Consider the following 26,055-nt stretch of genomic DNA (forward strand, 5'->3'; position numbering starts at 1 on the left):
GTGAATAAGCACATTTGAAGGATTGCTAACACAAATTATTGTATAGTTAGCATATTTTAACACTATGCTAACATAGCATGTTTGCTTGAATGTTTCTCGCACATGGCAGGATTGATTAAGAAAGTTTACTACTAAAGTCTTAATATTTTTACATTTAATGCAACGTTACTTGCCCTTTGTTCATAATTAGTGAAACGTTAAAAAGTACTACAGTAATTCATAGTAAATATTATAATGTTTTGAACCATATTATAGTAAAGTACATACATTAATCTGTTGTGCTAATTCTATAGTTGCTATTGTATTACAACAGCTCTAGTAATATAAACAAATGACCCAATAATGTAGTTACAACTATAGGGCATATTATAGTTTTACTGTGGTAAAAACTAAAGTATACTATAGTATTACAGTTGATCAATTATCTATAGTTAAAACTATATGGTGGAGCATTCATTAAGTGTTATAAACAGTATAGTTAAAACATTTTACTAAAGTATGTTGTAAAAAAACACTATAGTAAATTTCACTCGAGTGAAAATTATTTCACAGTAAATCTATTTCAAGCTAAAATGGCGGTAATTCAATCACTTATCATCGGTTTGTGGTCTTGAATAACCTGACACCTGTTGTGAAACTTGAAGATGATGGAGGTGTTGCGGATCAGATGCTTGTTTGTCTTTCCTTGGAGTTAAAGCTGAAGGTAACTCAAACTCTCAGCCAACAGAGCGGCTCTTTGTGATGGCAGGTCTGTAAGAGGGGAATATCCTGGGTTTGTTCGGGACAGCTGAGTATCCGGGGGTCTGAGACTGGAATGTGACCCTCTGAGGGGTTTTTGTTAGCGGGAGGGAACCAAATGGACAAAGCCGTGACCTCTGGGGTCAAGCAGCACTGAGGGCTCCTCTCACTCTTTGTGCGGCTGGTTAGCTGGAACGAGAAGAAACGTTTAGCATGACCAGGATCAGCACTGACTACACCACTAATGCATGAGACTTTCACATTTAAACACTGTAAAAAATGCTGGGTTACACACAATCTATTTGTGTTCGGACAACATAAAGGAATTAAGTTAACATATTAGTTTTTACAAATGTAAGTGGAATAAACATAAAACAATAAAGTTGTCCTAAGAATCTATCTATCTATCTATCTATCTATCTATCTATCTATCTATCTATCTATCTATCTATCTATCTATCTATCTATCTATCTATCTATCTATCTATCTATCTATCCATCCATCCATTCCTCATTCTATCAATCAATCAATCAATCAATCAATCAATCAATCAATCTATCTATCTATCTATCTATCTATCTATCTATCTATCTATCTATCTATCTATCTATCTATCTATCTATCTATCTATCCATCCATCCATCCATCCATCCATCCATCCCTCTTTCAATCATTCTATTTATCCATCCATCCATCCATCCATCCATCCATCCATCCATCATTCTATCTATCTATCTATCTATCTATCTATCTATCTATCTGTCTGTCTGTCTGTCTGTCCGTCCGTCCGTCCGTCCGTCCGTCCGTCCGTCCGTCCGTCCGTCCGTCCGTCCATCCATCCATCCATCTATCTATCTATCTATCTATCTATCTATCTATCTATCTATCTATCTTTGTATTGTTCTGTTGTTCCATCCTTCTACTGTTCTATCTATTCTTCTAATGTTTTATCATTACTCATCCATCCATCCATCCTTCCATCAATCCATCCATCCATCTATCGTTCTATCCATCCATCTATCGTTCCATCAATTCATCCATCCATCCATCATCCATCCATCCATCCATCCATCCATCCATCCATCCATCCATCCATCCATCCATCCATCCATCCATCCATCCATCCATCCATCCATCCATCCATCCATCAATCAATCAATCAATCAATCAATCAATCAATCAATCAATCCATCCATCCATCCATCCATCCATCCATCCATCCATCCATCCATCCATCCATCCATCCATCCATCCATCCATCCATCCATCCATCCATCCATCCATCCATCCATCCATCCATCCATCCATCCATCCATACATCGACCTATCGTTCTATGTATCGTTCTGTCATTCTATCTATCATTCTAGCTATCCATCCATCTATCCATCTATCTGTCCATCCATCCATCCATCCATCCATCCATCCATCCATCCATTCACAAAATAGCAGCATTTAGGATTGAGAACAGCATTTTAAAACAGTTTGATCACTTTATAATATTAATGTTTTTTAATTTTAGTGTTTGCATCCTAAAAGCTGATCTATATTTGGTAAATCTCTGTATTTGTGGTTTACTGTATAAAATATTTTAGTTGAAATAGCAGAATCAGGCATATTGTATGGCTTTAGACAATGTATTCAAAAGTCCATCATGTTCATGTCTTTTAAAATAGCTGACTAATAGAATATGTTTCTAACACACTCTTTGTGACACGCTCTTTTCCTCTCCATATGCACCAGACACTTTCTGTAGTGATCTATAGATTAGTTATAATATAATATAATATAATATAATATAATATAATATAATATAATATAATATAATATAATATATACATCGAAAATATATATTAAATTAACATTATTGTTAAAATTAATTGGGTAATCTGTATTTTATCCACTTGATTTGTTTACAATGCATTTTAAAACAGTAATCAAGTAGCCTTTTTCATTATTATTATGATTCCTCTTGATTGATGTGCTGCTCGTGATGATAATTGAGTGAGTGAGTGCACACTACAGTGGCCCCGCTGAACATCCGGGTTTCCCTGCTGTGGCTCTCAGGAGCCATTTTGGACGCCGTTCAGCTTTTTCGCATGTCAGTCCCTCCTGCCCCTCCAACTGCCCCGGCAGAGGGGGAGAAACAACACACACACTCTCACACACGCACACGGGGGCTGAATCTTTTTTACTCCCTAGCGTCCGGAAGACGGTTCCTCCATGCTGCAGAATGAGCTGCTGGATGTTCGCGGCTTCAGGGAATGTTTTTGTGATTATCCGAAGGAAACATTGTGTTGTTGTGAAGCGGAGCTCGTGTTGTTATTGTAGCGGCTGAAGAATCGCGCGCACAGGCCCTCCGCGTTCATGTGTTTCATTTCTTTTCATTCTTAAATGCTTTCACGGCATAAAGACGCACATTGGCACCATCGAAGGAAGGAATATGTTTGTTCCCTGGCTGACTTTTGCACTCGTTTGGTGCACAGGTAAGATTTACGGACATTTGCTTAATTTACTTAATTAAAACGTTAGTATATACGCGTAGTGTGTTTGGGGTGTGTGCCTAAATCTTATTTGCTGCCTATCTAGAACGCGTTCTAGATCGCACATGAAGTCAGAAATGCGCCCTAGGTAGAAAGCGCACTAGGTTTTGAGACACAGCCTAGCGTTACCAAACCATTCCAGCGAGTGTTTGTTTGTCTTCAATGCTACGTTATTTTGATGTTCGTATATATTAGTTTAGTGTTTTAGGATGGCATTTCTTTATTTAGGGTTGTTTGATGCGATTTAAAGAGGATTGTAAGGTTGTTTAAAGGCATTTGTGTACAAAGAAAAGTAAAACAGCTGGTGGTTTGATCAAACAATTGATCTCCACACAACAACTTGCAATTTCACCTCGTGTGTTCGTGTATTGTTTGGTTTACTAGCTTAGTTTGCTTTTCAGGGAAGGTTTATAAGACGTTTTATATGTTAAAAAATATTTAAATTCATTATGTATGCACTGACTGGGATTGTTGATATTGTTAAGGTGTTAAGTCATAATGTATTGGTGGACAAACATTGCACACGTTTTCATATTTTATCGTTTAGCGGACATTAGAATTACAAAACTAACAAATCAATATTTATGTAAAGCATTTTATTTGGTTTAAGCTGTCATGACGGGTTAAGTGTTCATTCAGAATAAAGAAAATTTGTTCAATGTAATATTATTTTGTTGTTCGTGTTGTGTTTTTGGGGGGAGTTTCTATATTTAGGTTTGTTTCAGGTGATTTAAAGATGTTTGTAAGGTTGTTTAAAGCCGTTTTGTGTACAAAGAAAAGAAAAACAGCTGGTGATTTTATCAAACAATTGATCTCTACACGACAACTTGCATTTTCACCTCGTGTTTTTGTGTATTGTTTGGTTTACTAGCTTGGTTTGCTTTTCAGTGAAGGTTTATAAGACGATTTACATGTTAAAAAAAACAAACCTTTAAATTCATTATGTATACACTATCTGAGATTGTTGCTATTGTTAATGTGTTCAGTCTTAAAGCATTTGTGGACAAACAATGCACACGTTTTCATATTTATCGTTTAGTGGACATTAGACTTACAAAACCAACCAACCAATATGTGTAATATGTAAAGCATTTTATTTGGTTTGAGCTGTCATGACAGGTTAAGTGTTTATTCAAATTAAACAATTTATTCAATGTATCAATATTTTGTTGCTGGTAGATATTAGTTTAGTGCTTTAAGGGGGTGTTTCTTTATTTAGATTTGTTTCAGGCGACTTAAAGATGTTTGTGAGGTTGTCTAAAGCCGTTATGTGTACAAAGAAAAGTGAAACAGCTGGTGATTTGATCAAACCACACAACAACTTGCATTTTCACTTTGTTTTTTCGTGTATTGTTTGGTTTACTAGCTTGGTTTGCTTTTCAGGGAAGGTTTATGAGACGTTTTATATATATATATAAAAACAAACATTTGAATACATTAGGTATGCACTATCTGGGTTTGTTGATTTCTTTATTGTTAATGTGTTCATTTTCATTTTTATCTTTAAGGCACTTACAAAACGAACCAACCAATATTTGTAATATATAAAGCATTTTATTTAGTTTAAGCTGTCATGACAGGTTGTGTTTATTCAATATAAACAAAATTGGCTCACTGTAATGTTATTTTGTTGTTTGTAATTATTAGTTTAGTGTTTTTGGGGGGTGTTTCTTTATTTAGGTTTGTTTCAAGTGATTTAAAGAGGCATGTAAGGTTGTTTAAAGGCATGTTGTGTACAAAGAAAAGTAAAACAGCTGGTGGTTTGATCAAACAAATGATCTCCACACAACAACTTGCAATTTCACCTCGTGTTTTTAAGTATTGTTTGGTTTACTAGTTTGGTTTGCTTTTTAGGGAAGGTTTAAGACGTTTTATATGTAAAAAAAAAAAAAAACACAAAAAAGCACATTTAATCTTATTAGCTATAGATATTCAAAAATATTTGAATTCATTGCGTATGTTTTTTGGAGAATGTTTCTTTATTTAGATTTGTTTCAGGCGACTTAAAGATGTTTGTGAGGTTGTCTAAAGCCATTATGTGTACAAAGAAAAGTGAAACAGCTGGTGGTTTGATCAAACCACACAACAACTTGCATTTTCACCTTGTGTTTTCGTGTATTGTTTGGTTTACTAGCTTGGTTTGCTTTTCAGGGAAAGTTTATGAGACGTTTTATATTTCAAAAAAACAAACATTTGAATTCATTATGTATGCACTATCTGGGTTTCTTGATTTCTATATTGTTAATGTGTTCAGTCCTAGTGCGTTTGTGAACAAACATTTTCATTTTTATCTTTAAGGGACTTACAAAACGAACCAACCAATATTTGTAATATATAAAGCATTTTATTTAGTTTAAGCTGTCATGACATGTTAAGTGTTTCTTCAATATAAACAAAATTGGCTCACTGTAATGTTATTTTGTTGTTTGTAATCATTAGTTTAGTGTTTTGGAAGGTATTTCTTTATTTAGGTTTGTTTCAGATGATTTAAAGAGGCATGTAAGGTTGTTTAAAGGCATGTTGTGTACAAAGAAAGGTAAAACAGCTGGTGGTTTGATCAAACAATTGATCTCCACACAACAACTTGCAATTTCACCTCGTGTTTTTATGTATTGTTTGGTTTACTAGTTTGGTTTGCTTTGTAGGGAAGGTTTAAGACGTTTTATATGTAAAAAAACCCACATGTAATCTTATTAGCTATAGATATTTAAAAATATTTGAATTTATTGCGTATGTTTTTTGGAGGGTGTTTCTTTATTTAGATTTGTTTCAGGCGACTTAAAGATGTTTGTGAGGTTGTCTAAAGCCGTTATGTGTACAAAGAAAAGTGAAACAGCTGGTGGTTTGATCAAACCACACAACAACTTGCATTTTCACTTTGTGTTTTCATGTATTGTTTGGTTTACTAGCTTGGTTTGCTTTTCAGGGAAGGTTTATGAGATGTTTTATATATAAAAAAAACAAACATTTGAATTCATTATGTGTGCACTATCTGGGTTTGTTGATTTCTATATTGTTAATGTGTTCAGTCCTAGTGCATTTGGACAAACATTTTCATTTTTCTCTTTTAGTGGACTTCCAAAACGTACCAATCAATATTTGTAATATTTAAAGCGTTTTATTTGTCATGACAGGTTAAGTGTTTATTCAAAATCTGTTCAATGTGACATTATTTTGTTATTCATGTATATTTATTTTAGTGTTTTTGGCGGGTATTTCTTTATTTAGGTTTGTTAGAGGTGATTTAAGACGTTTGTGAGGTTGTTTAAAGCCGTTATGTGTACAAAGAGAAGTAAAACAGCTGGTGGTTTGATCAAACAGTTGGTCTTCACACAACAACTTGCATTTTCACCTCATGTATTCGTGTGTTGTTAGGTTTGCTTTCCGTGGAAGGTTTATAAGATGTTTTATATGGGGGAAAAACACATTTGATCTTATTAGGTATGCACTGACTGGGTTTGTTGTTTTCTATATTGTCTTAATGCATGTGGACAAACATTGCACACTTTTTTTTATCTTTTAGAGGACTTAGAAAATGAGCCAACCAATATTTGTAATGTATAATGTATTTAATTTGTTATAAGCTGTCATGACAGGTTAAGTGTTTGTTCAAATTACAATTATTAAATTAAACACTATTTGTTATAATTATAATGTTCGATGTCAGTGGTGGCCAAATATTTAGTAGTTCAGTTATGATGAACGTTGTGTTTAACTGTGGCACAAAGACAGAACACAATAAAATAGTCGATAACAATAATGATGTTGTTGATAATAATGGCTTGACCATTGAGGTTTAATCTTAGCCCACTGATCATTAAGTTGTATTTTAAAATCAAGCAAATTATCCAATGTTAAGCTGTTTTGACACATTCTACATTAGGGCTGTACAATATGTCATTTCATCATCGATATCGCAATGTGTGCATTCTCAATAGTCACATCGCAGCATCTGCAATGAGGAGTTGGGATTACTATAGTTGATCAGCAATGAAGAATATACAGTGTTTACATTATGCATTACAAAATAGGGGCAGGACAAAGATATTCGTGAGGTGGCGCTTCTCGTAATGATGGATCGAACTTATACCAGTGTTGCAAATCTAAGAAATATATGTGCTGTTAATGAAAGAAATACATGTTATAATATTTTGATGCAATTTTTCCTCTTAATTTACAAATATCATGATCTATTGTGGGTGGTTTTCTTGTGATATATCGCTGATTTCGTGATTATTATTATCGGGGGCAAAATATCATGATAATATTATCGTATTACTGTGTCTGATAATCTGACCACTTATTTTATTGTACATTTGCTCTATCTTATTGATTTTATTCTTTAATTCACTCCTCTACAAGATTATTCCAATTAATGTTAATAATTTTATTCCAAATAGAGCTATTCAAGTCATCTGCTGAAATTGTATTCATATCGCAAAAAAAATCGCAGCAAAATAAAATATCGCAATGTCAGATTTTTCCAATATCGTACAGCTCTAATCTACATAAAACCACTATTTAAATAAAGGTGAATTGAATATGAGTATACTGCAATGGAAAAAACATCTCTGCGTGTGCTGGATTTAATATTTATTCATTCTGGTCTGATTACTTTCGAACAAAAATATTGTCATTTACAGTTTTTTGTTTTTGTTGTTGTTAAAATAAATGGTAGCTGGTCAAAATAACAAATGTTTACATTTTTTCGTGGTTCAAAATCTGCTTCGTTAACTAGGAATGCTCTGACCAGGATTTTTGCAGCCGATTAGGGTTGGGTCGATAGACGATGCCATCGTGCAATGCCGATGGTCGATTGACATCATGATGCTGAGCCGGCATCGATCACTCTGCCTATTCATGCCAGAGTCCCATCGAAAAAGTGTTTGACAGGTGGCAATTTGTGTGTAACTTCTCTTTATTTATTTATGAATTAGTTATGGGTAAAACAAAGGCCAGGTAGTTGAAACGGTAGGCTACAAATAAATAATTTGTTATGAATTCATTAATTATTCATAAATAATTAATTCACTTCCGCCTACAACGACGATGCCATCGTCCATCGAGATGTTTCACATAAGACATCGTATGATGCCAAATTAGTCGACATCGTGCAACCCTACAGCCAATACCAAGTACCGATTCCTTGTCAGCGTGATCGGCCGATACCGAGTACAGATTCTAATGCTTCAAGCTTTATAATGCATTAAGCACATTTTCCCTCTAAGAATGATATGTTAGTGGAGATCCCTTATCTCTAATGGAGGTCTCTTATAACCATTTAGTGTGGACTTGTAATGGTCAGACGCAGATTTACAGAAAAGAATAGATAAAACATCTTAAAAAATGGTAAGAAATGACTGAGTGCAATTTAGAAACGCTGCAAATGATGGAGGAATTCAACATGTCTCAATGAAGAAAATGTTTATAGTGTAGGCTTTATTTGATGCATAAGAATTAAAATGCACATATATTAATGCATTACTACTTTATTAAAAGGAAATAGTAGTTTATAGTAGAGCTGTGCAATTAATCGAAAATCCGATTTTGATTTTGGCTTCTAACGATTATGAAAAACCATTAATCGAGATAAACGATTATTGCATCATATACTGCCCCCTTTCCAGTTGTACACATTTGTGGCTCTGCAAAGCTCAGTTCCACGTAAACATTACTAAAAGCATGTACTGTAATGTAACGTTTGCAGCACGGGACGCGCATCTTTATTATTGATGAACATTCGAATCATTCATGTTTAAAAGTGCGAACGAGACCACATGCTTCTGTGTGTGTGTGTGTGTGTGCGCGCGCTTGGCCTCGGAGACGAGCGGAGCACACACATCTAATGCCATCTTAATGCGAGCGCTTTAATGGTCAAATACATGCACATTTGTGCCAGAGCGCGGTGTTTAGTAAATATTCATATTAACCCTCATTTGTGTAATAAACAAACGAGTTGAAACTCAAAAGACACGTAAAAGTGAAACCATATCAGAGCCGCACTATTCTTAAAGTGACAGCGCGCTATATTCCTCCGGCCGCCTGTTTTTATATGAATCAAACAACAAAAGGACAAAATCCCTCACTGCTCTTGACTGAAGGAGCTAAAGTTTTTTTTTTTTCTTACAGTGAAGATGTTTAAAGCACAGTTTGTTTCATATTTTTATTCTATTGTATTTATTTCCCTTTGCTTATTTACAGGGAGGAAAATAACTGCATATATACAGTTAAAGCCAGAATTATTAGCCCTCGCGAATTATTAGCGACCCCTTTCCCCCCAATTTCTGTTTAATGGAAAGATTTATTTTAAACCCAATTTTAAACATAACCGATTTAATAACTCATTTCTAATAACTAAAAAAATAAATTGCTCCTTTGTTTTTTCCGGCTTTTTTCGTGTGTCTCTCTCGCGTTTGTCAGTTTCTGCATGTATCAGGTTTTAAAAGCACAAGAATTATCAAGCGCACGTTATTATGATCAGCTCAAGAAGTTTATTTCAAATACAGACGCGCACGCGAGAAAGTGAAACCGCTCACGCTTTAGACTGGCTTGTATAAAACTACGGGGGACACAGGGTAAATCTGCTCTTCTTGGCTTTGAAGCTGTTCATCAAGACAATGACAAGGTTTGTTTAAGCTCGGGTCAACCATGGCTCGTTATTATGTGTATATTATTACGGTGTAATCTCTCGGCTGTGTATTTAAAACATGGCGGTTCCTTTATTTTCATTATGGCTTGTTGCGCGAGCGAATGATGTATCTCTGTAAACCAAAAGCATTCAACTGCGCGTCTAGCTACGCCTTTTGGTACCCTTGGTACGCTTTGCAAAGGGTGACCAAAAAGTGGTTCGGTTCGTTACACCTTTTGACAGTGGAAACGGCCATAAAAGCTGTACTGTACCATACCACTCAGTTATTAACTTTTCACAAGTTAAAACATTTAATACATATATATTTTATTATTATTTAGACCAGTGGCATTAACAACAATCATTTAAATAACTTATTATAATTTATATTTATATATATAAACACACAAAAACAATTGAAGTCAGAATTATTAGCACCCCTTTGAATTTATTTTATTTTTTTTATATTTTCCAAATGATGTTTAACAGAGCAAGGACATTTTCACAGTATGTCTGATAATATTTTTTCTTCTGGAGAAAGTCTTATTTGTTTTATTTCGGCTAGAATAAAAGCAGTTTAAAATTTTTTTTAAAAACCCTTTTAAGGTCAATATTATTAGCCCCTTTAAGCTATTTTTTTTTCCGATAGTCTACAGAACAAACCATCGAACTACAATAACTAATTACCCTAACCTGCCTAGTTAACCTAATTAACCTAGTTAAGCCTTTTAAATGTCACTTTAAGCTGTATGGAAGTGTCTTGAAAAATATCTAGTCAAATATTATTTACTGTCATCATGGCAAAGATAAAATAAATCAGTTATTAGAAATGAGTTATTAAAAAAAAAAAAAAAGATATATATATATATATATATATATATATATATATATATATATATATATATGTTATATTAACATCTATCTATCTATCTATCTATCTGTCTATGAAAACAATTTCAAATTAATATATTTGTTTGTAATAAATTCCAACAGGCCTTTTGATTTCCCTTTCAACTCCGTCTTTGTTTGACCAGCAGACAAAGCTCTCTCTGCTTTGTCCAGTTATTGACGTGGATGTATTGATTTTGATCATTGTTTTAGAGGACAGTGAGGAAATCTTCTTATCTTCCCAAAAGCTGATTTGTCCCCTATGGGTCCCCGTAAGGAGGAAACCCCCTCAAAACAAAAGAGGCTTTGATACACCCGCTAAATCTGTGTGTGTGTGTGTGTCAGCTGCGGGGTGGTGATGGGGTGAAGAAAGGTAAAATCTGAGCTTTTCGGCGTGAAAGTGCACCACGGGGGACCTTAGAAAAACACTTATTCTCTCTCTGTCTCTGTGTGAGGAAAGCTAGTGCTGTGGGTTTTAAGTAGGGGGCTGCTGATGTAATTCACTCTTATCATGTGACACCCGGTATCGGTGACAAAGACGCCATATATTGAATGCGTGCCGATCTGTCGGTGAGTGTTTAGCCATTAAAAGCATGATAAACCTCATAACGTCAATCCTGGCCGTGCAGCGTTTGTCGCCCCCCATTTCTCTTGGTCCTGGGTGCTTTAGTGAGTAGGTGGGGTCACGTTCTCAGGAGGGGGAAGGGTGGATGGCAGATATACGTTGAATTTAAAGGGCCAGGCTTTGTTTTTGTTTATATGTTTTTCAAAGCAAGCATTGAGTTGTATTTTTAGGGCTGCACAATATATCGTTTCAGCATCGATACTGCAACGTCTGCATCTGCAATTGTCGCATCGCAGGATCTGTAATGTTGAGTCTGAATTATGGTTGATCAGGGGCTACATTTATAGGCATGGGCCGGTATAAGATTCTGATGATCTGATAACCTTGAATAATAATATCAGGGTATCACGGCATTGTGCTCATTGCTCTAAAATATATTATTTTTAAATGTCTGGGTAAAAAACTGAAAATGTTTTCCCCTTTGAAAACAATATATTCTGATTTTTGAAAGACATGTCAGGCTAAATAATTCAAATGAATTATTGACTTCTGCTGTCTTCATTAGTTAAAAAAAACACACAGATTTCTACACAATTAAAAATGGCATCTTTGGATATCTTTTCTGCTGGAGATGCTGTTCTAAAAACAAAAACGTAAATCAAAAAATCTTACACATACCTCAGGGACGGTATTACAGAAAACTTTGGCGGTGTTAAAACCTTGACTTTTCCAAACCGCGGTATACCTTGAAAATGGCTATCGTCCCATGCCTAAACCATAATAGAGTGAAAGTTTATCATTTGCATGCGTTTTCAAGGCCTCTGACTGAGCATTTCAATAGTTTAAATCATTTGGCAATAAAGAAATTATGACGTTTGGAGGTGTAACAAAGATTAATTTTATTTATTTATACGGGAAAAATATTTGTTTTTACTCTAAATATCTACGTGTCAAAGTTAATGATTTTTTGTAAACTACACAGTATTTAACTGTAATATAAACTGTATTTTACTGCAGGACAGTTATGCAGTATGTTTCTGTATTTTAAAGTTGCATTGTGAAAATTGCTGTATATTTTACAGTAAAGATCTACTATTCTGTAAATACATATACAGCAAGATAAATGGTGTTGTATATGTAAATACAGTATTTTTTTGCTGTAACTGATTTACAGTAAGTTACTGGCTAATTGCTTCCATTGAGTTACTATAAATTCTATAGGAAATTGTTAACCGTGCAAGGATTATTTTACTTGCTCCACTGGCAGATAAATTAGCTTGTTTTAAGGAAAAAGTTTAAATGTTTACTTATTTTCTCTGAAGGTGAAAAAACCAACACAATCTAACAGCAATTTGTAACTTTTTGATTTAGTGGCTAATTCGTATGAATTCGTACAATCTAATTCGTCCAATTTTGTATGATTTTTTTAGATTTAGATTAGATTAGATTCAACTTTATTGTCATTACACATGTACAAATACAAGGCAACGAAATGCAGTACAAGGCAACAATTTGCTTATCCCTCAATGACGGTTGGGGTTAGGGGAGGGGTTAGGTGCCACGCCTCCTTTTTTAAATCCTACAATTTTGTACGACTGAACTCGTACGAATTCGTACGTTTTAGCCACTAAACTGACAAAACGTAAAATGCATACGTTTTCTCATGAGATCAGGCTGGAAAAAACCTATATTTTTACTTTATCTAAGAACTTGCAATGTTTTGACCAGAAAAGAGACAAATCAAAGTAATATAAACGTTTTTTGCATTGTGAGTATTCAATTTCTGTACCTGAATACTGTTGAAGTCCTCAAAAACTGTCAAATTCAAACCATTTAAATTGTAATCATAACGCAATATTTATCACAGAAAGATAAAATATTGTAATATTACAGTTTTCCAATATCATACAACTCTAATTCTTCTTCTACCTGGTGTAATTTGTTTAATATTATATCATATTCAGCCATTTCCCTCCCTGTTTAAGTCTGACCTTCTCCTCGGCTGTTGTGTGGATCTTTTGGCTGTGTAAACACATCTCACAATCCTCTACCCAGTTCTTTGTGCAAATGTTGTGCAGTGATGCATTTGTTATATGAAGACGTGCCTTCTGACAGCTGATCCGACATCTGCATTTGGTTTGGTGGTTTTCTTGAAAGACCACAGAAACCCCATTGACGGGTGTTAAATCATCATGTGGTTTGTGGATGTGTGTTTTTGGTGCTGAGGTTTGGTGGCTTGTTGAACACACACACACACTGCTTGGAGTTCCAGATGAGTCTTTTTTTTTATTTTTAGGGGTTCAAATATCTCATTCAGGCTTTGATTTAAACTGGTAAATTAGATCTTTTGCTGGTGTATATAATAAGTTGTTGGGGTGGCAAGGTGGATTAGTGGTTGCCACTGTTGTCTTACAGCAAGAAGGTCGCTGGTTCGAGTTCCAGCTGGGCCAGTTGGGTTCTGTGTGGAGTTTGTATGTTCTCCCCGTGTTGGCGTGGGTTTCCTCTGGGTGCTCTGGTTTCCCCCACAGTCCAAACACATAGGCTCTAGATGAATTGGGTACACAAAATTGGTCTGAGTGTATGTGTGAATATGAAAGTGTATGGGTGTTTCGAAGCACTGGGTTGCATTTGAAAGGGCATCCGCTGCGTAAAACATATGCCAGAATAGTTTGTGGTTCATTCCACTGTGGCGACCCATGATAAATCGGGGACTAAGCTAAAGGGAAATTATTAATGAATAAGTTGTTTTCTTTTCGAGTAATATGCCGAAGATTTAAGTCTTTTTTGTTTTTTCTTCGTAAATTTCAGAAACTTCCCAGGTTCAAAAGCTTTGGTTTTGTCATTTTTTTTTCTTGTAAAAAGACAAATTTACATAGAAAAATCCAAAATATTAAATGCCATGGATGTATGTTTACAGAAGAATTCACAATTTTGTAGGAAATGGACAAAATGAGGTATTTAAGTGCATTGAGATTTAATATTTGATAATAATAAAACCAAAACACGGCATACTTTTTTTCCCCATCCATATCTAAACTGTCCCCATTCCCATATAATGCAATAATGATTGTTAAAGTAAGCTGATTTCATTAATCAACACACATCTGACATCTTTCAAACATAATTTTTATATCTTTGCAAGTCTCTAAATCTCATATGTAAATTAGCATTTTGACCCCTCTGATTATATATATCTTGTATATATCCTTGACATTTAATATTTTTGCTTTCATTCCTATTTTTGTTTGTTTGTCTTCAGTTTAAAACTGACCAAAATAAAACAGTGTCTCTGGTTGACTTAACACACAATGACCCATATAATGACCCTCCTTTAATATTTAATTCCAAATAAAAAAATTAACCGGTTAACAAATCAAATGCAGGTTAAATATATCGCTAATAGGCTATAGTAAAACTTTTGCAGTGGATGTTTTTGTTCGCATCACCCTGCAAAGCTCCCAGTAGGATTGTTCCATTTGCTTTTTAGATTGTTGGAGAACCATGTGAAGAGTCTTCCACAGTAGCGAAGGCATTTCTTTTTGTCGCTGCTATAAATAAATCAGTGATAGGTGTTTGTCTCTCACCAATTATAAGTCTTGATACGTTTACTAACCTTTAAAAGTTTAATTTTGCTTTTAACAGAGAGGGAGTTAAACCAGGCTACTATGTTAAAGAGCCCATATTATACATGAAATAGGGTTATATTTTGGCTGTAAGGGTCTCCAACAACAGTCTAATATGCACGCAAGGTCAAAAAACACTTTCCTGGTCTTATAATCTGCATTTATTTTTACCTAATTATCCCAGCGACTCCCATATGAATCGTTCAGGGATTCTTTTGTTCCCAAACCCCTCCTTAGCACGAAGCTAATCTGCGCTGAATGGACCGATGACAGCCTGCTGCGATTGGTCGACACTGATAGCCTTCAGCGCGAGACAGAGTGAAATGCCCAGCTGCTAATCAACAATATAAAAGCATTCACAGTGCACACACGCTTTATAGTGTAAGGTGGGGATTTTGGCTGCCAGTGGGTGAATGTAAATACAGACGATGGACTAGAAAATACCAACGACTAACTATTTTATTGAGCAAAAACTCCAAGTACTGGGGAGATCTCCTAGCCCGTCACAGTCTACCTGCTTTTTTCTCACACACACACACACACACACACACACACACACACACACACACACACACACACACACACACATTTCTCCCCTCCTCAGAGGACACCTCACCAAAACATTCAAAAACAGAACACCTCACCTCGAACCTGAGCTGAACTATTTTGAAACTTGACCGTTGCATGCATGTTGGAACAGCTGATAATCCGTAAACAAAGCGGCACGTGTCGCGTTTTCAATATGGCTTTACACGCGATGAGAATATAGAGTTAACCTGATACAGCACACGCGGTTACAAGTAACTAAATACATAATTTGCAGGCTACAGTAAAGGAGGCAACAATTTTAATCGCACGTACTTACACTTGTGAAATGGAGGAAGAAACTGATCCTGAAACTGATGATGCACTGATTCATGTTCTGACAGTCCATCAGTCCAAGACTTTTCTGATCCTTCCTTTAACAAACGGCGGATGAAGTCTTTTTAAGCATGTAGTTTCCAGAAGCACTGCACAAGGCTGGGCTATAATGCTGAGGTATTTTTGCAAAACTGAACCTTAACCTCTGACTCTTCACAGTTTCATCTTTGGGTAGAGACTGTCAGTAATTTCCATCTGAGCACAGCGTGACTTCATTCGACTGGTGTGTGTGGCTTTTTTTCTGTGTTAGTGGGCGGGGCCACAGGTTTCAAATCTCCCGGGTTTGCTCACGCAACTACTGGGCGGGGCTTGTGTTTCATAGCCACGTCATCGCGAAACATCTAATGACTCGTTATCAAGACGACTCGTTCTGAAGCTCATGCCAGAGTGTGTGTGGTCACGTGATGTGCATTTACAGCGGTATAGTGTGAACGGAGATCTTCTCATAAATGCCAGATGAAACGTCAGAATGGACGTGGATCATTTTCGTTTTAAAATGCCATTTTAAAACTAAGAGAATTTGGGCCTAAGTGTTTCATGAGCGGTTTGCCGCTGCAATGGGGGTGGAGAATCGCGATGCCGGCTCAGCATTGTGATGTCTATTCGTCATTGGCGATGCACAATGGCTCGTCTATTGACCCTAGTACCTCAAAAGTATATGTTAGTAACAAAAACTAAGAGGTGGACTTTTGTACTTTTTATGTACTAATATGTACCCTTGAGGTATTAATATGGACCTTTTAGGTGCAAATTTGTACTTTCTGAAAAGTTGCCACCCACCCCAGTGACACCTCTCGGACCTTTTTATATCTGATGGTGATAAAGATCTACCAGATCATGATTGGCAGGTTGGCAACCGCTTTACTAATGTGTTAACAAATTAATAATTGATTGAATTTACACAAAAGGTATTAAATTGTGATGCACATCGTCATTAGGATATGAGATTTTTGTCCCTATTCTGATCTATTTCATATTATGAAATAAAACGTGTCACAGACATCATTTCAGGCATTCAACCAAAAACCTCTAACTTCAGGATGAGAGGCCAACAAAATGGCATAATCCCTCCCTGCAGCACTTGACAATACCACGATAAACATACTTTTCTATTGTATTAAATATTGAAATTGGTATGCATATCTTAATCTCTGTCTTCCTCTCTCAGGAGTCAGTCATGCGGAAGTGGCGACTAGAGAGTGTGTCTATTATAATGATAACTGGCGGACGGAGAAAACCAATCAGAGCGGGTTCGAGAGATGCGAGGGGGAGAAAGACAAGAGGCTTCACTGTTACGCATCATGGCTGAACTCCACCGGCACCATCCGCCTGGTCAAGAAGGGCTGCTGGCTCGACGACTTCAACTGCTATGACAGGTAACATCAATATACAGCTTTAGTTAATGCCACTGCTTGGTTCTGCTGCCTTTCACAATGATTGCTGCAGGAGCTGCTCAAGTAAATGTGGAGCATCACAAACTGTGTTTTAAGAGGAGTCCAGAGTAATTAAAAGTGATAGCTCACCCAAAGATAAAACTCATCATTTACTCACCCATGACTCCAGTTTGAGAGTTTTTCTTCTTTTCTATTGAACACAAAAGAAGATATTTTGAAGAATGCTGGAAACCAGTAGTTATTTTTCCTTCTTTGGATGTCAGTGGTTACTGGTTTCTAACATTCTTCAAAATATCTTCCTTTCTGTGATGACTGAATGATGACACTTTCAATTTTTGGGTGAACTATCCCTTTAATTTGACATCTTTGTATATCACACAGACTACATTGCATTCAACAGTTAGAAGTTATTTTTAACCTGAAATGTCGATAAATGCTTTGTTGTCGAAGTTGTTTTACAGCTTATTGAATATTTTAAAACATCTTAAAATATAATTTAATTCTGAGAGGCAAAACTACATTTTCAGCATCATTACACCAGTAAATATTTCTTATTATCCATTTTATTTTTAAAAGTAGTTTTATGGAAGCAGTGGTGCAGTTTTATTTGGGTTTCTTTGTTTAACAGAAAGGTGAAAATAACACACAAGCTTTTCAAAGCTTAGAAACAATAGAGAACCAATTGCTTTGCAAAATGATTCTTTGTTTTGAACAGGCATTAACATTTTCACACTTTTCTCTCTTGTTTAAACGCTCTCAAAGTTCAAACCTTCGTAGAAAAATAAGTCCAGTATTATAGAATGAAACCAAAGATCAAAACCTGTTGTCAGGTTCAAACATTTATTGCTGTCTGCAAAAGGTTCATAAAGCTTTTTAGCTTTTGTGCGGATAATGTTGGCATCCAGCGTAATGTTCTTTTTCATGCAGTCACTGATCTGCAAAACTAAAGCAGACTCCAGACCGCGAATGCACCACACACACGACAGTGGGAAGTAACACACACCGGACACCCACATTCGCATGTTATTATGGTGGCTTAGGAAAGCCACACACTGTTATACTACGTAAATTTTACTATTCTTTTTCCTTCTTCTCCTTCTTAGAATATTTTAAGAACGCATCTCCTCCTAAACAGTTCATACTTCAACCACCAAACTAACTCCAAACCTCCAAACTATACTGAATTAAGCTGCTATATCTTTTACAACTGATCCGACTTACGGTTTCCAAAAACTGTCCCGGAAAGTTCCCCATTGACTTAACATTGGACCAAATTTTGTGACCTCATTACTTTGCACCAGACTGTCACACAGACTTAAGGTTGGGCTCATTTAACTCAGACTACCAATCTGCCAATTACTGATGATGTTCAATCACTGTTTTAACGTACTAGACACACTCTAGCAACCACTTAAGGCACCATAGCAACTGTCCCATAGACTTCCATTATAAAAAAACTGCCATTGACTTTACATTGGACATACTAACAACATACCAATCCATACTAGAATGATACTAATCTATACTAGTTACATACTAATGCATACTTAAAAACATACTAACGACATGCTAATTCATACTAACAATATACTGATCTATACTAGAAACATACTAACAACATACCAAATCACACCTAAAACATACTAATACATACTATAAACATACTAGCAACATGCTAATTCATACTGAATTCATGCTAACAACATGTTAGTTTGTACTAGAAACATACTAGCAACATGCTAACTCATACTAAATTCATGCTAACAACATGCTAGTTTATAATACAAGCATACTAGCAACATGCTAATTCATACTAGATTCATGCTAACAACATGCTAGTTTATAATATAAACATACTAGCAACATGCTAATTCATACTAGAACCATGTTAATTTATGTTAGTAACTGCCTAGCAACTAAGGTGTCAGAACACCTTAAAAAACCACCTAGCAACACCTTAGCAACTGTCTAGCAACATCTTAGCAACCACCTAGCAACACCTTAGGAACTGCCTAGCAACCACTCAGAACCCCCTTATCAACAGCCTAGCAAGAAACATGCCAGTCCATACTAGAAATCGGCACACCTATGCGAATTGTTTCAAACTTCTTAAAAACTACTGTAATTATTTAAACTTTAAAACGACTTCAAACTTTCAGACTCCGCTTTCTCAAGCCACCATAAAGTTTGTCTACGAACTTTACTTTTCTAGTTAAACGTGAATTTAATAAGATGGCGCGGCAGAGTAGCTGCATCCCCTGATATTAACCCATGTTTACAATTCCAAAATGCATGTTGCTACATGGCGCATCCGGTGTGCAACCCCCTTTACGATGGTCTTGCTGCAGACAGTTACAATCCTTTTTGCATTCCTGTTGAAACTCACACTGCTAGTGACCGAAGATTTATATCAATTTGTACTGTACAGGAGACACGAAGGAGATTGATTGACAATGGTCTACAGCCAATCCAGACGCAGAACACAATGTGCCATAAAGCATGTCAAATTGCACTAAAAAAACTGCGAAAGGTGAACTGCGTTATAGCGAGGGACTACTGTATGCACACTACAAATGTTAAATTGAAACCATAATCAATATCAAATGCACTCAGCTTATTAATTAATATAATTAAACATTAAGTGTCTGCATAATGTGTTTTTTCTTACATACATTTTATTTTGGAGACTTCTATTGTTAATTCTATTGTGGGATCTGCTAAACAGGACAGCAAAAGACTATTTACTGTCAGGTAAAACTAGTACACCTGTTCAGTGATTCACTACGTGGGGATGATCTCACTGAACCCGTGTGATTCATGTGGATTTTGTGGTACACAGATCGCCTCCCAGCAGAAAGTCATTGAGTTTTTCAATTCTTCCATCAGTTTTCATCATTACTGCTTTGAAAGATCACTGGTTTTCTGCTGGAAGTCGATCTGTTTACTTGAATCATGTGATCTTCATTTGATACGTGCTTCAAACCACTGATTTGAAACAAAAGCTTCGTAAAGGTTTCGGAGCTTCATAAAGCAGTGCTTTGAAAGCAGCCTTCACTTAGTGACATGTTTATTTTTAGTCAGATTTTTTATTTTGAGACCAGCTTTTTTTTGGTCCCAGCCCAAGAGCTTGAAACATGCAAATTACATTAATTGCTGAGCACTGTAAGCGAATCTTATTTTATTCTATTAAATTAGTGGTAGAACAGTTGATGTTTGCATGTGTACGCTGTAAAAAAAAAAAATGCTGGCTTCCAAACAGTTCCTTCCTGTTGTCCCAACACTAATCTAAAAATACTTAAGAACTGTTTTAACTGTTTTTAGCAGCAAAAGTATTTTTTTTTAGTGTACATTGTGGTTTTTTTGCAGATTCATTTACTACATAAAGATTAATTAATGCAGTTAAGCAGTTCATTTTCACCTTATGGCAGCATTTAAATCAGTGCCATGTTACAGCAGCATTTAACTGTAGATTTTATTTATGTGACTGTTTGCAAAAAACGTAAGATAACAGTCCAAATATAAGTACACCCAAAATAATATGTTGGGAAAATGTTTTTATAAAACGCTTTAAATGAACAGGAAAAATTACATCTAATTAAAAAAAATAAAGAATTACAAACTATGAAATTTGAACAATTTTATATACAGTTGAAGTCAGAATTATTAGCTCCCATGTTTATTTTTTCCTCAATTTCTGTTTAACGGAGAGATGATTTTTTTTTTTTCAACACATTTCTAAACATAATAATCTCATAATAACTCCTTTCTAATAACTGATTTATTTGATCTTTGCCATGATGACAGTAAATAATATTTTACTAGATATTTTTCAAGACACTTCTATACAGCTTAAAGTGACATTTAAAGGCTTAACTAGGTTAATTAGATTAACTAGGCAGGATGGAGTAATTAGACAAGTTATTGTATATCGATGATTTGTTCTGTTGACTATCGAAAAAAATATATAGCTTAAAGGGGCTAATAATATTATAATAATAATAATGGCTTTTAAAAAATTAAGAACTGCTTTTATTCTAGCTGAAATAAAACAAACAGGACTTTTTCCAGAAGAAAAAATATTATCAGACATACTGTGAAAATTTCCTTGCTCTGTTAAACATCATTTGGGAAATGTTTTAAAAAAAGAAAACAAATTCAAAGGGGGGCTAATAATTCTAACTTTAACTGTACATTTGTATGTGTGTGTGTGTTTGTGAGCAGACAGGAGTGTGTGGCTACAGAGGAGAGTCCGCAGGTGTTCTTCTGCTGCTGTGAAGGAAACTATTGCAACGAGAAGTTCACACACCTGCCGGAAGCCATCACCCCTGCAGGTAAAGCAGCCTCCATATGTCAACTCTCTTTTCTTAAGCTTCCTCAGGCTAGCACCAACCTGGGCTTCAAATCTGAGGCTTTTAACATGTCACATTTATTCTTAGTGTTTTATGCACAGGGTTCCCATGCTTATTGAAAGAACTTAGAAGTACTTGAATTTTAGACATATGAATTCAAGGCCTGGAAAGTGCTTAAAAACAAACATAGGTCCTTAAAAGTCTGCTAAATTTAAATGTGTTTATGGTTTTATTTCCACAAATGTATTCAATTGTCAAAAACAGAATGAAAAAACTGAGAAATTCTTAAATAAAAAAAAAAATCTTAAATTTAAGTCTTGTACAATAACTTCCACCTGGGGATACTCATCCCGAGGCCCCCAGAGACTATGCAGCGCCACTGATGCGATCCAAGACCAGCAATGAGATGTTTCCATAATCCTGGACCAGGCCCTATCCTGAGCAGCTGCTGTGGTGGTCATGGAGGAGTGGCAAGTCTCGCTGACGTCCAGCTTCTCCAGCCTCTGGCGCCTAGACTGCAGCTCTGCATAAGATGTTTGGCCAGAGGAGAAATGGTCGTGCCCAACTGAGCCTGGTTCTCTCAAGGGTTTTTTAATTCTTCACTTTCGCCAATTGGTGAAGTTTTTTCCTCGCTGCTGTCACCACTGGCTTGGATGGTTCGGGACCTGTAGAGCTGCGCATCAATGGATTTTCTCTTCAGTGTTTGGAGTCTCAGTAGTGATTATTAGTAGTGATTATTATAGCACACTGAACTGAGCTGAACTGAACTTAAACACTGAAAACTGAACTGACATGGTTTCAATTTACTATGACCTTTTATGTGAAGCTGCTTTGACACAATTTACATTGGAAAAGCGCCATAGGAATAAAGATGAATTGAATTGAATTGAACAACACTGACAAATACTGCACATTTTATCAATATTTCAGAAACCGCATTTGAATATCGCCAGTATTGAATCCAACATTTTTATATTCAAGTCCTTTGAACATGACTTATTTTAAACAAAAATTTGTCAGAGTAAGTAATTTTCAAAAATTGATCATGTAAATATTAAGTGTAATTGAAATATTAAGTTCAATTCAATTCAATTCACCTTTATTTGTATAGCGCTTATACAATGTAGATTGTGTCAAAGCAGCTTCACATAAAAGGTCACAGTAAATAGGAACAGTGTAGTTCAGTTTTCAGTGTTTAAGTTCAGTTCAGTTGAGCTCAGTTCAGTGTGGTTTAATAATCACTACTGAGAGTCCAAACACTGAAGAGCAAATTCAACGATGCGCAGCTCTATAGATCCCGAACCATGCAAGCCAGTGGCGACAGCGGAGAGGGAAAAAAAAACTTCACTAAAAGGCGGAAGTGAAGAAAAAAACCTTGAGAGAAACCAGGCTCAGTTGGGCACGATCATTTTAATTTCTCCGCTGACCAAACGTCTTGTGCAGAGGTGCAGTCTCAGTGGCGGAGACTGCACAGTTATGACTTGCATGGCGCTTCATATACTGGGGTATAACCTAAAAGTAATGGTGCTTTAAAAAAGTCCTTGAATCTGCTGTTTGTGAAAGTGTGGGATGCACAACATGCACAACATTTTACTGTAGTTTTGGGGCATAGCTTGCTTGCCTTGACGTAAAACCAAGAACCAACACTTCATCAAAAGGTGATTTTTATACTTTTTAAAAATTCCACTTGCTGCCATTAAACCAGCACTCGACTCTTATATTAATAGCGGGTGGGCAGATGCAATAATACAAATGCATTATATTATATTATATTATATTATATTATATTATATTATATTATATTATATTATATTATATTATATTATATATTTTTAATGTAATTTTTTTGTCATTTTATTTGTTTTCTTTTCGGGTTAGTCCCTTTATTAGTCAGGGGTCGCCACAGTGGAATGAACTGCCAACTTATCCAGCACATGTTTAACCCAGCGGATGCCCTTCCAACTGCAACCCCTTCACTGAGAATCACCCATACACACTCATTCACACACATACACTACGGACAATTTGGCTCACCCAATTCACTCATAGCACATGTCTTTGGACTGTGAGGGAAACCGGTGCACCCCACGCAAACACGGGGAGAACATGCAAACTCCACACAGAAATGCCAACTGACCCAGTCGAGGCTCAAACCAGCGACGATCCTGCTGAGCCGACATCGCTACAAACCGCACCACCTTTTTTTTGTCAGCTCAATTCAATTTATAATTTGACTAGTTGCTATTTTGTTTATTTATGATTTACAAGGTTGTTTTATATTATTTTTATTGTATTTTTAGTTTGCTTTTATTTATTTATTTTTATTTCATTTAAAGTTTTGATTTATTTTGAACAAAAATTAAAATCATGCCGGCGGGATGAAACGCAAGCTCATTATTTTCCCCACCCCATTACCACACACATCATTCGTCTATTACTTATTTCATCTTCTTTTCACATGAGACATGCATGAGCTTTACCTGAGACGTATTTCATCCTTTTGGCATCTTTGATATATTGTATGGTTAATTCACCTTTGTGCATTTACATTTTATAACATGCATAGTATTGCAAACAGCAATTAACTAAAATTTGATCATACCCTTCTCATTTTGTTCTTTTTTTCAATCACCTCTATTCGTCAACACATTCCTTTAATAATATTAGATTAGATTAGATTAGATTCAATTTATTGTCATCACACATGTACAAGTACAAGGCAACGAAATGCCTATATATATATTATTGGGTATATATATTATTTTTATAATATATATTTTTATTTATGTATAAAATATATATTTTTGGGTGACACGGTGGCTCAGTGGTTAGCGCTGTCGCCTCACAGCAAGAAGGTTGCTGGTTGGAGTCCCAGCTGGGTCAGTTGGCATTTCTGTGTGGAGTTTGCATGTTCTCTCCGTGTCTGCGTTGGTTTCCTCCGGGTGCTCCGGTTTCCCCCACAGTCCAAACACATGCGCTACAGGTGAATTTGGTAACCTAAATTAGCCGTAGTGTTTGAGTGTGAATGAGTGTATGAGTGTTTCTCAGTACTGGGCTGCAGCTGGAAGGGCAACCGCTGTGTAAAACATATTCTGGATAAGTTGGCGGTTCATTCCGCTGTGGTGACCCATGATGAATAATGGGACTAAGCCGTTACATTATTACATAATGCATTTTTATTCGTTTTCTGTAATTTTACAATCAGCTTTATTAATCAGTATATTCCTTTTGATAATATATATTCACACAACTTTTAAAATGAATTAATATCCTGACATTGTTTGAGAATCTGTTCCAGACTGTTCCATAATTTGTTGAAAGGTGAAAACTAGTATCACACCTTGTTTGTCAAAAACAAATGTCTTTTTGATTTGGACTGCAGTAAAATCTAAACGTAGCTGTTTTTTTCAGAGAAATGTTTAAGTGTACAAACACATTTAACACCCAGCTACATTTAACCATATTAGATTTTTCTGGCTTGTATTAATCCTTTTAACATTTATTTAAAGTGTTTTTTTTTTTTTGGTAAAATTTTAGCAGATTTATGTGCAATGAATTGGAGTATAGGAGCTGAAGGCTTGACTGTTCAAATAAACTAAATAGCTTTAGGCAGGGGGGGGGTCAAACTCAGTCCTGGAGGGCCTGCATAGTTTAGCTCCAACTTCCTTGACTGAAAGTGGCTGCGTCCGAAACCGCATACTTCCATGCTATACAGTACGCTGAAATCTGTAAGCGAGCCGAGTAGTGTGTCCAAATTCATAGAATTCGAAAATCAGTATGCGAGAAGTACCCGTATGATTTAGTACTTCCGGTGAGATTCTGAAGTGCGCATCCCATGCACGCTGCGCAATCCCATGATGCCCCGCGAGAGAATTCATGAATGGGAGTGAAGCAACACACCTGATGCATGTAGGTCACGTGACCATGACAAAATGGTGGATCTAGTACATCCGAATTCCATTCATGCTTCTTACATTCATACTGCATAGAACGTACTTTTCTAACGGCTAAGTAGTACGTTTAAATTCAAATGCAGTACCAACTGAATAGTAGGCAGTTTCGGACGCAGCCAGTTTCTAATATTCCTAGAAAGAGCTTGACTAGCTGGTTCAGGTGTGTTTAATTGCGGTTGGAACTAAAATATGCAGGACACTGGCCTTAAAGGATCGAGTTTGGACACCTCTGGCTTATAGTTTACAAATCAATCTAATTTGACTTGTTTGTTGAACAAAGTTTCAGTAGGCGTCTCATATATATAATACATCCACTAAAAAGACAGATTACTACTATAGAAAATATTACATAACAAATTCTATTGTATTCAAAGGATCAAAACATGTAAACATTTGCATATTATTCAATAAAATGAATGTTACTTAATCACAATATTAATTCATTCATTTTCCT

At 35.8% G+C, this 26,055-nt stretch overlaps 1 protein-coding gene across 1 annotated transcript in view; it reads left to right on the forward strand.

Annotated features, from left to right (window-relative positions):
* Positions 1-2,841: 2,841 nt before the first annotated feature.
* Positions 2,842-26,055, forward strand: part of LOC130213838 (activin receptor type-2B) — a 41,944-nt gene continuing 18,730 nt past the window's right edge. Inside the window, exons 1-3 of the mRNA XM_056445641.1 lie at positions 2,842-3,223; positions 17,074-17,281; positions 21,521-21,630. Coding sequence (XP_056301616.1) covers positions 3,181-3,223; positions 17,074-17,281; positions 21,521-21,630 — 361 coding nt within the window. The 5' untranslated portion in view covers positions 2,842-3,180. The remainder of the gene's footprint in view (positions 3,224-17,073; positions 17,282-21,520; positions 21,631-26,055) is intronic.

Source organism: Danio aesculapii, chromosome 2 (genome assembly GCF_903798145.1).
Source record: "Danio aesculapii chromosome 2, fDanAes4.1, whole genome shotgun sequence".
Classification (NCBI taxonomy): domain Eukaryota; kingdom Metazoa; phylum Chordata; class Actinopteri; order Cypriniformes; family Danionidae; genus Danio; species Danio aesculapii.